The sequence below is a fragment of the Lissotriton helveticus genome, chromosome 1_2, assembly GCF_964261635.1.
Source record: "Lissotriton helveticus chromosome 1_2, aLisHel1.1, whole genome shotgun sequence".
Lineage (NCBI taxonomy): Eukaryota > Metazoa > Chordata > Amphibia > Caudata > Salamandridae > Lissotriton > Lissotriton helveticus.
Window position 1 is genome coordinate 458,980,798 of NC_136058.1, and position 17,368 is coordinate 458,998,165.

Sequence of the window (17,368 nt, forward strand, 5' to 3'; positions counted from 1 at the left end):
TCCATCTTCTCTCCCGTCAATGAGTATGTCTTTGCTTCCCATTGTGTGTCTTTGCACGCTCCTTGGTCTTTGCACACTCCTTGGTCGTTGCTTCTCATTGCGTGTCTTTGCACACTCCTTGGTCATTGCTTCTCGTTGCATGTCTTTGCACACTCCTTGGTCTTTGCTTCTCGTTGCTTGTCTTTGCACACTCCTTGGTCTTTGCTTCTCGTTGCGTGTCTTTGCACACTCTTTGCTTCTCGTTGCATGTCTTTGCACACTCCTTGGTCTTTGCTTCTCGAGGCATGTCTTTGCACACTCCTTGGTCTTTGCTTCTCGTTGCTTTTCTTTGCACCCTCCTTGGTCATTGCTTCTCGTTGCACACTCCTTGGTCTTTGCTTCTCGTTGCTTGTATTTGCATACTCTTTGCTTCTCATTGCATGTCTTTGCACACTCCTTGGTCATTGTTTCTCGTTGCATGTCTTTGCACACTCCTTGGTCGTTGCTTCTCGTTGCTTGTCTTTGCACACTCCTTGGTCTTTGCTTCTCGTTGCGTGTCTTTGCACACTCATTGGTCGTTGCTTCTCATTGTGTGTCTTTGCAAACTCCTTGGTCGTTGCTTCTCGTTGCTTGTCTTTGCACACTCCTTGGCTGTTGCTTCTCGTTGCGTGTCTTTGCACACTCCTTGGTCGTTGCTTCTCGTTGCTTGTCTTTGCACACTCCTTGGTCTTTGCTTCTCGTTGCTTGTCTTTGCACACTCCTTGGTCTTTGCTTCTCGTTGCTTGTCTTAGCACACTCCTTGGTCTTTGCACACTCCTTGGTCGTTGCTTCTCATTTCATGTCTTTGCACACTCCTTGGTCTTTGCTTCTTGTCGCATGTCTTTGCACATTCCTTGGTCGCGTGCGCAATCCTGCGTCTCGCAGTCATCCGGGAATATACAGATAAGGTTTACTGTCTCAAAACTCTAAAAATAATCAATATATGTGAACAGAGATTCTGATTGTGTAAGTGTTTATTGTGGTTGTTGTCTTCATTGAACAGGAGAATCACCTGCTGTGCCTGAAGTGTCACTGAGAGGAAACCAACATGTCACGGGTGCTCCGGTCACTGATGAACATGAAGGTCAAGACCCTCCCTTCACAGGTCAGGAGGTGTTGATGGGAACGTGTCTTTCTGTTTGAAAAAGTAGAACTTATCTAATGTTTTTAAAGAGTGGGAATGATTAAACCCTCTGCACTGTCACAGCACACATGCACCACAACACATGCACCACAACACATGCACCACAACAAATGCACCACAACACAACACATGCACCACAACACATGCACCACAACATAACACAATCACCACAACACATGCACCACAACACAAGCACCACAACACAATCACCACAACACAACACATGCACCACAGCACATGCACCACAACACAATCACCACAACACAACACATGCACCACAACACATGCACCACAAAATACGGATGATGGGTTTGTAGGGTGACCACAGTTCTCTGGGGTGGGGGGTTTACAGAGGGTTGTTTCTTTACGATTGATTATCGTGAATCACAGATATGCATTTGCAAGATACATATGTAGCAATGTTAAAATGTATGACTTGCCATAAACTCTGTACGATCAATTTACAGGACTGTAAACGATCAATAAAATATGTTAAAAAAAAAAACACATGCACCACAAAACAAGCACCACAACACATGTACTACAACACATGCATCGCAAACATGCACCACAACACAATCACCACAACACAACACATGCACCACAACACATGCACAACAACACAACACAATCACCACAACACATGCATCACAACATAAGCATCACAACACAACACAATCACCACAACACATGCACCACAACACATGCACCACAACACAATCACCAATCACCACAACACATGCACCACAACGCCTCAAAGTCCTTTTCCGACAGCCTGTACATGGCGGCCGGACCTCCATGAACAGGCTGCCATAAAGTGACATCGTAATCCCTACGGCAGTGCCTGCGCAGGCACTGCCCTCATTGTAGGCATAGGAGTCCAACCGCCGCCCGACAGAGTACTTGATCCTGTTGGAGGCTGCGGTCTTTCCCCCCGACAACCAAGCTCCAACCACCTGAATCCTAATGCGGCGGTCGGACCGATGGGCTGGATGTTGGTGGAACCACCACCGACAGCCTGTCAGTGACGGTCCCTCCGCCATCATAATTAGGCTCTAAGTGTTTTTGGAATGTGGCCCTTTTGGAGGGTTATCCCCAAACTTTTTGCCTCCTTCCTCCTATTTTTCTGACAACTTTTTTGTTGGCTTTAGGGCTCTGTGCACTACACCACTGCTAATCAGTGCTAACGTGCATGTGCCCACTCCTTTAAACCTGGTATGAATGGTTTACACCTGTTTGGCATATTTAATTCCTTGTAAGCCCCTTGTAACGTGGTATCCCAAATACCCAGGGCCAAAAAATTACATGTTACTAGTGGGCCTGCCACGCAGATTGCGCAACCCACAGAAGTAGCCTTTCAAACCTGTCTCGGGCCTGCCCTTGCAGTGCCTGCTTGCACAGTTTACTGCCACATTGACTTGGCATTTAAAACAACCTTCCAAGCCTTAAACTACCCTTTTACTACATGTAGGTCACCCCTAAGGTAGGCCCTAGCTAGCCCTATCGGCAGTGTGCGGTTTAAGTAAAGGGTAGTCCATGTGCCTTTATTGTGTGGCATGCCCTGGTAGTGACAAACAGTCTATTTTGTTTCTCACTACTGTGAGGACTACTCCTCTCATAGGCTAGCACCGAGAATTCCCTTATATATGTGTAAGTGGTCATTCCTGATCTGAAAGGAGTAGCGGTGCCATGCTTGGTATGTTTAGAATGGTAGTGATAAATCCTGCTCACTGGTGTAGTCGCATTTTACTTTACTATTTTAGAAATGAAAAGAAAAAACAGTGGGGTTGGGCCTACTTTTTTGTCAGCAACTCTAGGAGACTACAAATTGGACAAACAACAATATATGCCAATACTGACACAAATCTATAGAAATTTTGATAGGCTGATTATGACTCTTAATTAATGTGAACCCAAATTTGTATTTATTTTTAGAAAGTGGGCACTTCTCTGTGCTATAATTCTAGTGCTCTGCAGCCTGACTCCAAACCACGTCTTGGCCTGGTTGACAGCTACACTTTGTGCATACTTTGCAGACAGCCACCACACAGGAAGGGTTCGGTGTGACATGAGAGGCATCTGCATCCATCCTCATACTGCAGTCCGACCAGAACACCACAGCCAAACTCGTCCTCGACATCCCACTACAAGACCACACCACCCAACACCTCCGCGACCTCCAGTGGCTCCCCATGGAATGAAGGATAACCTTCAGACTCCTCACACACGCCTGCAAGGCCCTCCATAACACCGGACCCCAATACCTCAACGAAAGAATCTCCTGCCACGCACCCAAGAGAAACTTCCGCTCCACTGACCTAGCTCTAGCCACGGTCCCCCGTATCCACAGGGCCAGAACAGGTGGCAGATCTTTCTCCTACATCGCGGCCAAGACCTGGGACAAACACCCCTTCGCATCAGACGAAGCTCCACACTGCACCTTCTTAGTAAAGATCTCAATATCTGGCTCTTCGGATAACCACAGAGCTGCCCGCACGCCCCCCCCCCCACCCAGCGCCTTGAGGTCCGCACGGGTGAGAAGTGCGCTCTATAAATCCATGAGTGATTGCCCTCACACAAAGGGCTTGTTTACCCCCGGCTGATGTCTGGAGCCAGGGCTGGGGTTGAAAGGGGGTGTTGTGCACTTCTAAGGTTCTTTTGAAGTTACCTTTGTATCAAAAAGTTTTGAGTATAGGTGCAGGGGCTCTGACACCATGTTTTTAGGCACTGCGTGGGACTTGTAACCAGATGCTGCTGGCTTTACGTGCTGCACCGTGCCAGGGGACTGCCAGGAGGAACCACCATTGGACTTTATTGCTTGAAGTGCTGACCTGCTGCCTGCAGGGTGAGAGAATGACTGCCACCTTGCTTCAAAGCCCCTTGTGCTGACTCTCCTGCCTGTGGCCTGCTGCCCACAGTGTTCTCCATTGGCTTGTTGGCTAGTCTCCCCTCCCCCTAATCCTGTGAGGGAGGTTTCCTGGGGTCCAGGAAGACATCCTCCAACTTTCCAGTGTGTGGTTATCTCCCCTGGTCATAAGCGCATATTGAACGCTTTTTCGTGCGCAGGAGCAGCGTGTGGGGAGAGTATCCTTTAGGGAGGTGCGTGTGGAGTACGTTCCCCTTGAGTGAGAAGTCACCTGGACAAGCACGTGCCATGGTACGCTTCCTTTTGCTGGCGGCCGATGCGTGTTTCTGTGCACCACTCTCCTGGGGTACCAAAGGAAATCTCGGCTGGGGACGCTCTGTGTCGCCTGAGCGAGATTTCCACTAGGCTGCATGGGTGGAACCGATGGAGGCTTCGCTCCGTACTGCGACTGGTCCTGATCCTAAAGAGAGCCCGGGGTGGGAGAGAGAGGAAGGGTTCGCCCAATCGCCCTCCTCTACTTCTGCGCCCTTGAAAGTTTCTTTGGAATTAAAACATGTCTTTGCGCCCACTTCCAAGGTTTGCACTAACTAAAAAGTTGCTCTTCAGAAATACTGTTCTGCCTTTCTCATCTAACCTTCGTGGTAGTCACGTATGGCGACTGTTGTACGTGCTGCTCAGCCCGTGTGTCTGTGAGGGTCAGAGTAAGGGCCGATCAGCAGGGAGGCTGCTCCTGGTGGGGCTCTTCTGTGTAACATCTTACTTGGAATAAATCTTCATAAAGGAACTACGTGGAATGGACTTACTTTATTTACAACATATTTTGGCGACGATTAAAGAAGGAGTAATCTACGTGTCCCGCCTTATTGGACTGAAACCTGTGAAGCTTGAAGTGATTTGTAATTAAAGAAATTGAAGAGGAACTTGATGAATCTGGCACCCAGTGCCCCACCAGTGACCACCCCATCGGTCGCCCACAACCCAACGGTGCCAGGTCCTCCCTCTCGAGGTGCTCACTCCTGAGGTCCTCCCTCTCGAGGTCCGCACTCTTAGAGTGGGAGAGAGCCAAGGGTGTGTGTTCCATCCCAACCATTCAATAACAACTCTCCTATGTTAGCAGCAGCGTTGCCACCCCCAGCAGGGTCAGTGCAATACTTATCCCTTCCTTCCTTGAAACACCCCAGCCTTGAGTGAATCGCATCCACCCTGGTCACAGCAGCAATAAACTCCAGTTGAGTAAAGTAAACAGTTTACACTTAGCTTGTGTCGAGCCAGTGCCAGTTCTTACAAATCCTGCATTTCCTATTAATGAATAACATATTTGATTGATCACCATAAGTCAGCGCACTGAATCCTTGAGGGAGAAAGTAAAATCATATTATTGTTCTGGTACAAAATAAGATGAAATGCAAACACCCCCTGAGCCAGTTATCAATCACACCCGGGAGAGGCTGCAAAGGTGAGTGTAGCTATCCTCCACCAAGGCACGCGTGCTGGGGCCTTATTCATACGTCATCCAACTTACAGAACTGGGTCAACATCTATTAGTTATCTAGGTATTCATTCAGAGTTTTATAAAACACAAACATGGCCCAGGGGGGGGTCAGAGTGCTGTTCAGAAGAAGCAAGAAAGAAACACAAGCTACAAAGAGTTTATACATAGAGAAACAGACAGTGGATCAATTCCTTCACAGGCTGCATTTAGGAGTCCTAACTTTAGGACTAATAAATGCCTTCTGTGAATACCGAAAGTCGTAAAGTTAGGTTTTTTCTCAGTTTAGGAGTAGTAAAGTTAGGATTCCTAACTTCTGTGAATACCGAAATGAGTAAGTGCCTTCTGTGAATACCAAAATGGTAGTAAGTTTAGGATTTTGTCTTAAGTTAGTTCTGTGAATCGGGCCCTCGGACATTAACAGGGGATCCATTCATTCATAAGCTGCAACTTGTCCAGCCTGATTTTGGGCCTTCCCACATTTCACTCGATCTCCGCTGCCATTCGAAAATTCCATTGGCCTCCAACCAAGAAGCAAATTCTGTTTAAGGCCTAAGTATTGTTCAAAGGGCGCTTTGTAACTCAGCTCCAGAAGGAATGAAACAGCTTTTCCAACGCTCCATCCCTGCCAGACAGCTGTGATCTGCCAACGAAAATTGGCTGGTTGTGCCCAGGTTTCGGAGGGTAAGGTGGGGATGAAGAGCCTTTGCGGTGGCTGCATCTTAACTCTGGGACCTCCTACCGACATCGATCTCCTGTCTCGAATCACACCTTCTCTTTCATAAATCTTTAAAGATCTTGCTCTTTGCCCTATAATTTCTTTGGCTGTGTCTGAACTGGGGTGGCGAAGTGAGCTAAAGAACGATGATGGATTCAACCCAGATCTGTGACTGGGGTGAGTGTCTGAAAAGTTTCAGCGCTCCGACCATCATCTCCTTGTGTTTGCTTTGTTCGCCCTAAGTTGGCAGGGTATGGCCAGACGTAGGTCCCTTGCTCACTTTGCCTGTGGTTTCAAGCTAGCCTGGCTAATGAGGGGTGTTACCCCGAAACCGGTCCCAGGATGCTTCGTTCCCATCCAGGGAAGACCTGGCTAGGCAGTTCGGCTGGACTGTTCCCATAAGGATTTGCATATAGCTGTGTCTGAACTGGGGTGCTGAAGTAAGTTATAGAACGAGGATGGATTCAACCCAGATCTGTGACTGGAGGTGAGTGTCTGAAAAGTTTCAGCTCTCCGTCCATCCTCTTCTTGTGTTTGCTTTATTGGAAATCAAGAGCCTAATGTCATTCGCATGCGTCTCTAAGCCAACAACACTAAATGTTTTCATTTTTCCCCATCCTACGATCAAACAGAATAGCTTATTTCTGTTTTTATAGACCTTACCAAGTTTTCACAAAGTCAAAATGTGCCTGATGGTAAGCTAGCAATGACAAGTGGGGAACAATACGCACCATCTTGAGCAGGTTTAACATCTCCTTTTTGGTGGAAACACATTGATAGGGCGGTTGGGAGAAGTCGATGCTTGTCTGAGGTGAAGTATAGGCTGCTACTGAAGGCAGAAATAGCCTAGAAAAGTTTTCTTGGGCTCTTTTCACATTTGTTTGAAGCTAAAAGATATTTATTTGTGCTTGTTGATAATCCATCTGGTAACAACTAACCGTAAACTGACACCACACCACCAGCACCACCAGCACCACCAGCACCACCACCACCACCAGCACCGCCACCACCACCAGCACCACCACCACCACCACCACCAGCACCGCCACCACCACCAGCACCACCACCACCACCACCACCACCACCACCAGCACCGCCAGCACCACCAGCACCGCCACCACCACCATCACCAGCCGCAGCCGTGGGTTCATACCCGATTAATAGATTTTGAGAAGAATATCATATTTGTGTCTGTACGTGACATTCCTGCGTACTGCACCCCACAACAGTCAGGCGTTACTACGAAAAGCCTATGAGCCAGGGTCTACAAGCCCAGGAGCAAGTTTAGTGCATTTTGTTAAAGTGCTGTATGCGGCTTCCCAGCCACATCCTTGACCACAAGCACTCTGTCCTCCATGCACTCTCTTGCTTCTCTCCCATTGCAGTCACTTCCAGTACTGGAATTCTTACTAAACTTCATGAAATGCACTTTTTCGTAGATCTCGGCACATGATTTGTTCACTGGTCACGTTTGACACAGAATGCTGCCTGTTTTAGCCTTCAGATATCGAGGGACTTTGCCACTTACCTATAACCCCTTTTCCCTTACAGCAAGTGCATGAACCTTCTGTCCATCTTACTGTTCTTAAGCTGAATTATTGAGGCATTTTAAAGTAGGTTCTACCCTTTTACCTAAATTAGCCTCCTGAACAGAAGGTTGTCTAGCCACCTACACTCTGGATTCCCACGCACCACTTCATGAATGTATAATGCATGGACCCAATTCACAAAGAAAGTGGTAAATGTGCAGTCACAGATTCACACCTGTTGCTAACACAGGTTTGGAACTTTCTGGAATTCAGTAACCATTGTAGCTCAATGGTTAGAGCGGCAGACCCTGATGCAGAGGTCTAGCCCGGTACCAGGGTTCAATTCCCCGCCTCGGCGGGTCTAGGGGCTCAAAATTCCACGGACCTGATAATTCTCGCCTCGGTGCCTATTCCAATCATGGAGTCCCACTCTGCAACTCTGGGCAATAGCTTGCTTAATCTACACAACGGCCCCCACAACGCTAAGGATGCCTGGCCTCCACCTTGGGGGGCCCCAGGAGTGGACACCTGACAGGGAAAGCCAGGATGGGTTCCACAGCAGTATTCGTACAAGTGCCTTGAGACCCTTGCGGGTGAGTAGTGCGCTATACAAGTAAAAGTATCAATTTTACTCCCAGGAACAAGCATTCCAACGGGATCCTCTTCCTGCTCCATTCGTCGGCATTCACAAGGCACAAAAGACCAAACTGCAGTCCAGACAAAATGCAGCTGCACGAATACTATTGAACATCCCAAAAGGTCACCCCACTTCTGCTGCCATTAGGTCGTTACACTGGCTTCCAATACAGCAACGTATGGAGTTTAAGGCCTTATGCTTGGTACATAAGACACTATATGGTGGAGGTGATTCCGATCCGTGAAAAATCTTTCGGTGGTATATTCCCACTAGAAGTCTTAGATCTGCTAACTCTGGCCTCATCTGTGCCACCAAAGTCCGCAGAGCTAGATGGGGGGAAAAGCCTATCACACTGTGCAGTCGGGTTGTGGAACCAACTGCCTATTACACTCAGACTCCATCCCAACATGATAGTTTTGAGGAAGCAAATAAAACCATGGTTATTTCATTATTTCAGTAATTGATCAGTACCAGGATTGTCAGATCTCTTCTTTCTCACATCAGCTCCAAGACGCCTCGGCATTCGAGTCCTCTATAAATTGAAATCCTATCCTAGTGAAGAACTCCACAGTCCGGAGAGAACCCCGGTACAAACACATTCTCTCCACAGGATAAATGTTATCCCTGGAGAAACCTCCTCCCATGCACCCCAGCCAATCTGGGTGGGATCCATTTCCCTCTCACCTTAGGCGGTACTCATTGCAGCGATTGGCTGGAGTATATCTTGAATCCATTCCAGGGTGGTTCTGCCCTGCACGCAGCCTCGACTGACGGCTCGGCCCCACACGCTGATGGCTCCACCCCAAACATGGCCTCAACTGATGGCTCCGCCCCAGGTGCTGACGGCTCCGAGGCCGTGCACAGCCTTGACTGATGGATCAGCAAAACCCACTGATGGCTCCCCCCCCACAGGAGATTGGCTGATGCCTCAGTCCCATGCGCTGATGGCTCCACCCCTCACATGGCCTCAACTGATGGCCCTGTCACTCATGCTGACGGCTCCGCCTCATGTGCTGACGGCTCCGCCTCGTGTGCTGACGGCTCCGCCTCGTGTGCTGACGGCTCCGAGGCCGTGCACAGCCTTGACTGATGGCTCCGCCCCACACACTTATAACTCCACTCCTCATGCGGCCTCAGTAGTAGTGAATTCTGAAAAACAGGCAGGTTTGTGGGCTTTCACAAACATCCAAGGCTAGCCACACATTGGGAGACCTGCTTCCCAGCCCCGAGTGGTATTCATGGGAGCAAATAACTCCTTACTCCTAACAGAGATGTCGCCCCCATAAAAGGGCTCTTGCAAGCCAGGAACTCCATTTTCAAATTTCTGGCAGGGGTAGCACGGGTAGGATTATGGTTGACTTTACCTCTGTAGGGTTTATCTGTTTTTCAACATTGCTTAGAGCTGTTAAGTGTCAGACACTGAAACCACAATAGATGCCCCTTAGAGCCAATACCTCATTTCAGATGGTATCTTGAAATATTTTCTTTGCTGAAAATGATGAAAAATATGCTGTTCTTTCGTTGCTCCATTTGGATTTTATTCAATTCTTTCCTTCCATTAGTTTTGTATTTGATATATCAGAAGATTGGCATTTTTCTTTCATTCTTCACAAAATGTTATTTTAGTTCAGCTTTTTCTAAATACATGTACTCAAGGAATGGAGAGTTCTTGGCTTGTTTATGCTAATCTATCGCTTTGATTTCTTGTTCCAGAATCTGCAGACGTTGTACCTGCTGTTTCTGTGAAGATTGAAAGAGAAGGAGAGGACTATTCTACTGACCTCCTTGACGTCACGAGAAGAGACGACATGTCCGCCATGACAAGTGAGCAAACCGCGCTTATGAGATTAGAATTAAGGAAAAGATCTGAGCAAGCGCCTCGCGCCGGTGTGTCTGAACACAGGCACGTTGGAGCACCTGACATGTCACCCTAGGGGGTATCTGGGCTCAGATATGTAGGCGCAGTTCTCACTCCCCCCACTGTTGTAAATGAGCGCAGACATGTGTCTGGGCACAGACATGTAGGCGTAAATTTACAAGAATTTCCGCTAACCAGATTTTGCGGTAGTTAACAGCAATTTTCATAACACTGTATATCGCCGAAAATGTTTGCCCTGATATCGACATATTTACAACACGTCGCTACATGGCGATAGTATCAGCGGATGTACGACGTTACGGCGCATTCCATTACAACGCGTGCTTTCACAACGCGTCCCTTACAACGCAAGTCGTTACCACGACTTGCGTTGGGGGCGCGGATTGAGAATAGTATAATTTGCCAATCTAACACCAGGCCCCGTGGACACTAGAGAAGGTGTTGGAATAGTAAATATACTATTCTTAATCCTCTAGCGCCCTCCAGCGCAAGTCGTGGTTACGACTTGCGTTGTAACGGACGCGTTGTGAAAGCCTTGCGGAGTAAAATCCGCGTTGTAAAGGATGTTCCCCAGTATCAGCTAGCCGCGGCGAAAACTGCCACTAACAGTGACATAGCAATAAAAAATGTAAGGTTAGCAAGAGAAAAGTGATGAAAGGCTAAATAGCGGCAAAGAAAACCATGTTAGTCACCCAATATCAATTTTCAGCCTCCAGCGGCAAAATAGCCTATAAATACACCTCTAATTAAAAAAGAAAAGAAAAACAATGGAATGCTGGATGGAGCTGCCAGGGCCAAGTGCAGCACAGGTCTTCAACCCCACCAAACCCTCAACAGCCAGGAAGACCAGCGAGACCCCCAGGGGACGAGGAAATGCAGAATCAGGGCCTCATATATGCAAAGAGGCGCATCGCTGGGGAAAAACAGTGATGCAGCACTTTGCAATGCGCCATCCTTGCGACACCATGGCAACCGGTGCCTGGAAGCGAGGACAGTCTCCGGGGCCAGGAGGCCTTGCTGGGCCTGCATCTGAGACCTGGAGTGGGAGGTGACAGCGCTGTGGAGTCGCTGCGGCCTGACAGTGGAGGCGGGCTGCATCGGGCCAAAGGCTGTGGGCTGTGGGGGTAGACATTGAGGTGTAGACAATCGCCCTTACCTGGCGGCAAAGTCTGGCAGGTCGCATGGAGACACATTGCTGGCCTATGTGAGAAGACAGCCTGGAGCTTTGATCGGTAGAGGCGCTCCTGCGCACTGACGTAGGGAGGTCTGCATCGCATACCATGAGCCACCACTACACCGGGGTGCAGGTAGAAGATCGCACCTCTCTGCCTCACACGCCGGAGGATGTGTCGCTGCCCGGACCCTGTGGAGGGCAAGGCCACTGAGCTGTTCCGAACTTGTGTGGCTGGAGCGCTGAAACTTCACGCCTAAGGGGGCCCTGTTGCATCACCGGCATGGGAAGGCTCCCCAGCGGAATTGGTGGCGACTGCTGTACCCAGGCTTGTGAAATCCCACCTGGCTCAGGCTCCTGCTGGCTGACTCACAGATTTGGAGAAGGTGCAGCGCATTGAGCCCCGGTGTCGATGTCCAGGTGAGGATAAGGTGGGACGCGGAGCGGAGGAGGCCCAGGGGTCGAGTCGAGCCCAGGCCTAGCGCCTGTGGGTGACGCACACCGTGCCCTGAGTAATCCCCGTGCTGCGTGTGACCTACATCACCGAGGGCACCGCACAAGACTGGTGGGGGACTCCACTAACTGGCTCCCGTTGCTGATATCGGCCGTTGGTGGAGGTGGGTGCCAGGAGCACTGGGGTTGTTTCAGGCCCAGGCCCTTGAGTGTGCAGCTTGATCTAACGTCACTCACTGGGGCACTTGGTAACACTGAATCTGCTCGTCACTGTTAGCTCGGAGGAGGCGGGCTTTTGGTGCGGCCCTTACTTACTCCCTGGTAGTGAGCTCTTGGGTGTACGGGGGATTTCCATCGGTGCAGCTCGAATGAAGATTACTGGCTAGAATGCACCTGACTGATGGAGAGGAGCTGGCTGGCCACACTGCACTGCACCGCATGTCATACATAGTGCCTGGGCCTGGGCGCAATGATGGCCCGTCTGCAGACAAGGCCGGCGTCGACATTTGGCTCCATGTTGGTGAACCGAGCAGCTGGGCATCGCTGGCCGCCAGGGCAGGTGACCGTGGATAGCCTGGACTCCAAACTAGACTCAGTATTCGCAGCAGGTATCTCCCTCAAAACAACGGGCACGTACTTTTAGGGTGGCATAGACAAAATCACAGTTGACTGCAACCAGGAGCTGACTTACAGGGTACATGACATTGAGCAATAACTGGCCAAAGTCCCTCCGAGCACCCTGAGCGTATCATTGGAGGTGTAGCAGCTAAGGGCACATGTGAAGTCACTGGCAAGACCTGCAGAGGATGCGGACGGCCGGTCCCAGCATAACAACAGGAGTGTGTTGGGTCTGTCTGAGGTAGCAGAAGGGGCTGCTGCAATGCCGTTTACTGAGACATGGTTGCGTGACCTACTGCCAGCAGGTGCACTCTGCCCATTCTTTGTTGTGGCGCGGGTCCATCTAGCGCTGGCGAGCCGTCGCTGCCGGGGACAGGACCTAGACCCTTTCTCTTCTGCCCCCTACAGGGATCGTGGCGCTGTCCTAAGGGAGCTACCCAACTGGGGAGGTGAAAGTAGATAACGCCACCGTTATTTTTTCCCTGACTACACCACGGGGGTGCTGAGGCAGAGGGGCTCACCTCTAATGATTAAGCAGTGTCTCCGAGAGTTGGGCATCAAATACTCCCTCCTCTACCCGTAACGGCTGTGAGTCGTCTCAGTTGTTTTGGAAAAGGTCTATAGCAAAGTAGAACAACAGCAAAGTATACAATGAAAATGCTAATAATAAGAATAATGAGACTATGTGACTAACCAAAATTCAATAGAGAGAGCCCACGTAGAAAGGACTAATGACCTCATGGGTAGAAAATATTTATACATTTTATTAATCAATTATTGATTTTGTATATAAATATCTTTGGTGAAATCCATACACATTATTCTTTGACTGTGAAGGAGCAATGGACTATTTACAAAACAACATCATAAAAGCTCCTAGAAGAACATAACAAACATACACAAGGCATTAGATAAGTGAATAATGGAGGCAAAGCGGTAGATAAGACTACGCGCGTTTCGGCTTCCGGGCCTTCCTCAGGTAACCATCTATTGCAACATACACAGACCACGATAAAACACACAATTATGATAGCCGCGTTTGAAAAACCGACCATCAACCATAGATGCTCCGAGAACTGATAAAAAGTGAAGGAAGTGACAAATGATGAAGTGGAAAAGGTCCTGAAAGAATGGCAGAGTGTCCTTATAACAAGTATATGATTAACTTGATGGTTGAAACTCGACAGTATAACCGACCAGAAGGATATATGATGAGAAAGTAGCGATAATCATTGACTCCGCTGAACAGGTCTGAACTTGGCTGCAATCTACTGGTTGCCAGGTGCTACGGACAGGGAGTGAAGGGTCTGCGCAATGAGCTGTCATTCATGGAGCCAGTCGTACTGGGAGCTGCCGGAGGAGCAGGCGCCCCCGCCACAACTACAAGCCACCCCCAATCTGAAGCAGGTTATACAAGATCGACGGAAGGCTCTGTATGCTGCTGCGACGATGTGCAGTCACACTTAGAAACAGGATCTAGACACTTCCCCTGACACTTCCCTAGCGGCGCGGGCTCCACTGCGACGTTGTCATCCAATGCGGAGTCCACGCAGCCCCCGGATGTGACTACTCAGACGACAGATAACCTAATTTTATGTTGACTGGTTGTGCGCCTCTCCTTCTTCCATGGTTACTGACAGCTCCGGCTTTCGGCGGTCCCTGGTCTCCAGCTTCCCGTTGCTGACGTTCCGGTCTACCAAAGTCAGCACTTAGAGGGGATCAGGTCCAGTCGTCACCCAAAGGGAACACAGCAGTTGTCCAGGTGAGTGATGGATGCCAGGGGTGATGGTGGTCGTCTCCTTGATGCTCGGACGTGCAATGGCAGGAGGTCCATGGCGTTGTTGACCTTGCCAAGGATAAATTGCCAGGTTTACAAGAAACCGTAAACCTTCAGAACGCGTCAGAATCTAATACCACCCCAAGGGTGACGTTTGGGAGGCGCTACAAGGATAAATGTTTTCATTTCTCCTCTTTATTCACTTTTTCTATGTGTGCAGCATTCTAGCGCACACAGAGACAGAAGGAATACCCTGGATGGATAGGTTTTGTGCAGATCGGTGTCCCTTCCTGCACAACATCAATCAACTCCGCAACACAGTCACCCTTGCACCGTGGCGCAAGGGTGCCTGCGTTGGCGCATGGCAGCCATTGTGCGTCAACATATGGGAAAGATACAGGGGGGCTTATTCGTGACAGTTTAACGCTGCCAGTGCATCATTTTCTTGACGTACTTGCAGCGCGAATTTCGCACCACGTTGCGTCATATTTACAAAGTGACGCATCTAGGTATATGCGTGACCTTGTAGAGCCCTATAACTTCGTCAAGTATGATGTATGCAGAGTGGGCGTTCCCACGCAACAAAGCCTTGTTGGTGTGGCGCAGTGAAATCTACCAGATAATTCTACGACGCCAAGGCGTCAAAACCTTACGCCTGCCTCATGGGTGACGCGGCGCCGTAGAGATAGACTGGCCCCATGCATTGCTAAAGTTGCATCATGCTTACGACGCCACTGCAGAAATGCATGACTTTAGCACTAACAGATACGTCAGGATTCCAGACGTATTTGTCATTGATTGCAATATGGAGCGCCATACATTAAATACGGCGCAGCCATGATGTGACAAGGAGGGCGCAGTGAAAAGTGTCCAATCGCTGATTTTGAGAAAGTACCCTCATTCCGCATGGTTGCCCCCACTTTTTGCTGAACTACTGATGAACTTTGACTAAGTGTCTCCAGGGCTCCTTCCAATCAGGTACTCAGGGCCGATGTTCCTTCCCTAAAACTGCATTGAAGGCCAAATTCAATTGGAATCTCTGGCCACAGGTAAGTCCCTGGTAATGGTACCACAGGTAACCAGGGTACTGTGACCATGGAAGGCCTCTACGGGCTGCAGCACTTATTGTGTCACCCTCAGAGGTCCTGTACCTTCACACTCACACACTGCCTTTGCAGGCTGCGTGTTTTGGTGCAGAACAAAGTGAAGAGTCGACATGGCACACATCCCTCTGTGCCGTGCCCACGAAACACTGCCCTGGATCAGTCACCCCTCTAGCTGGGTGCAGAATATCAGTGGTGAGGGTACAGGTACATGAGCCCTGTGTCCCTACAGTGTCTAAGTCCATTCTTAGACATTGTAAGTGCAGTGTTGCCATTAAGAGTATATGGTGCTGGGAGGTCGTCATTACAAACTCCACAGTCCCATGATGGCTACACTGAAAACTGAGAAGTTTGTTATCAAACTTATCAGCACATTAAACCCACACTGATGCCAGTTTGGGATTTCATGAAAAATGCACACAGGGGGCATCTTAGAGATGCCCCCTGAAAAATGAACGAACACTAGTGTCCAGTCTGAGTGGCTGCTCCCCAGCTGCCACCACCAGACATGTTTCTGGACCCCTGGGTGGAGAGCTTGCTGCTCTTTGGGGCCTGAAACAATGCACATCCTGGGAGGAGGTGCCAAGCCTCCTCCCCTAGGATGGGCAGGGTTCACGCAAGGGAAGCTTGAAATGCTTGCCCCTTTTGTGAGCTACCCCAGCCATTTGCTGCTTCCAGCAACTGGCTCCCACCGGTTCTGAGCCCCACTTTTGACAGGAGAACCGGTGGGAAAACCAAGTGAGGAAGGGAGGTATGCCCACCTTTGCCAATCCTACCACTCAGGTGGGGCAGGAGAGGTGAAGCACAACTCACAGTCCCCGCCATCTTGCAGATGGGGGTACCCAGCCAAGTAGAGTGAGGAATATGCTCCCCTCCCACTGGAGAGTGGCATAATAAGGGATGTACCCACCCCAAGGAAGTCACCCATTGATCCCAACCTTCTACTTACCTGTAACACACCTAACTCTAGTATTTAAGGGCACCCCTGAACCATGCCTCCTCAGACAAGCAACAACCAAGAACAAAAGAAGAAGAAAGACCGAACAACCGTGCCAAAGCTACGAAGAGGAGAACACCCACTGACTTATCCCCAGACCTACCGGACTGTCCCCACCTCGAACCTGCACAAGCAAAACTCCGGTGTGTCCTGCAGCCAGCAACCTTAAGAACCCAGAGGACCTGCCCTGCCTTCCAAGGAAACGACTTTTTCTCCCGTGAAGGCCGGATTTGTTCAACCACAGACTTCAGCCCGGCAAAATCAGTGAGTCTGCACCACTCTGCTACCATCGCCCATGGCCTGAGTTCGAGTGACCGAAGACCACGAGGAGGTCTTCCCGACGATTCTGGTCTGGTGATATCTGACCTGTCTCGATTCTCCCAGCAAAGCCTGCAGCCTCTTTCTGAAGCATCCCCTGACCGCGACCAGAGCTGGTAGGAGAAACCCGCGGCCTAAAGACAACCCTGAACCCGAAGCCAAACGGCCTTGGGTGGTCCAGCCGACGGTGTCCCAGCATCTCCAGGCATCCCAACTTACCTCTCCAACCGATGGTCGCCTCCAGCAGATCTCCGTCCCCGAGCCTGCAGTCTTTGTTGAAATCCGAGAATCCCCATTGAAACCAACGGGATATCCAACGCCAAAAGAGCACTATGCACCCAGCCGCCCCTGTGCCGCTGCGGGTGCACTTTTTGTGCTAAACAGGATCCCCCTTTGCCCTGAGCCTAACACCAGGCGCTGGGCTTCCACAACCCAGCGACCTGCTTATAAGCATTCACCAACCGGAGGCCCCCTATCCCCCGTTGGATAACATTGGGCCTCAGCACTCTGCACCCCGCCGCCCTAGTGCCTCTGAGGGTGTAACAAGAAAGCATCCTTAACCCTGGGGGAACCCTTGTTCGAACCCCAAAAGCTCAACCCCAAAGACCAATCACTTACCTGGTAACTGTTAACCTAACTTCTCTCCATAGG

The 17,368-nt window shown here is 49.8% G+C and overlaps 2 protein-coding genes across 2 annotated transcripts in view; one reads left to right on the forward strand and one right to left on the reverse strand.

The window, feature by feature from the left end:
* Positions 1-17,368, reverse strand: part of LOC144807732 (uncharacterized) — a 770,734-nt gene that overhangs the window by 449,993 nt on the left and 303,373 nt on the right. The gene's annotated exons all lie outside the window — the stretch shown is intronic.
* Positions 1-17,368, forward strand: part of LOC144807728 (zinc finger protein 212-like) — a 143,817-nt gene that overhangs the window by 55,793 nt on the left and 70,656 nt on the right. The window contains exons 4-5 of the mRNA XM_078673394.1: positions 1,022-1,123; positions 10,115-10,225. Of these exons, the coding sequence (XP_078529520.1) occupies positions 1,022-1,123; positions 10,115-10,225 (213 nt within the window). The remainder of the gene's footprint in view (positions 1-1,021; positions 1,124-10,114; positions 10,226-17,368) is intronic.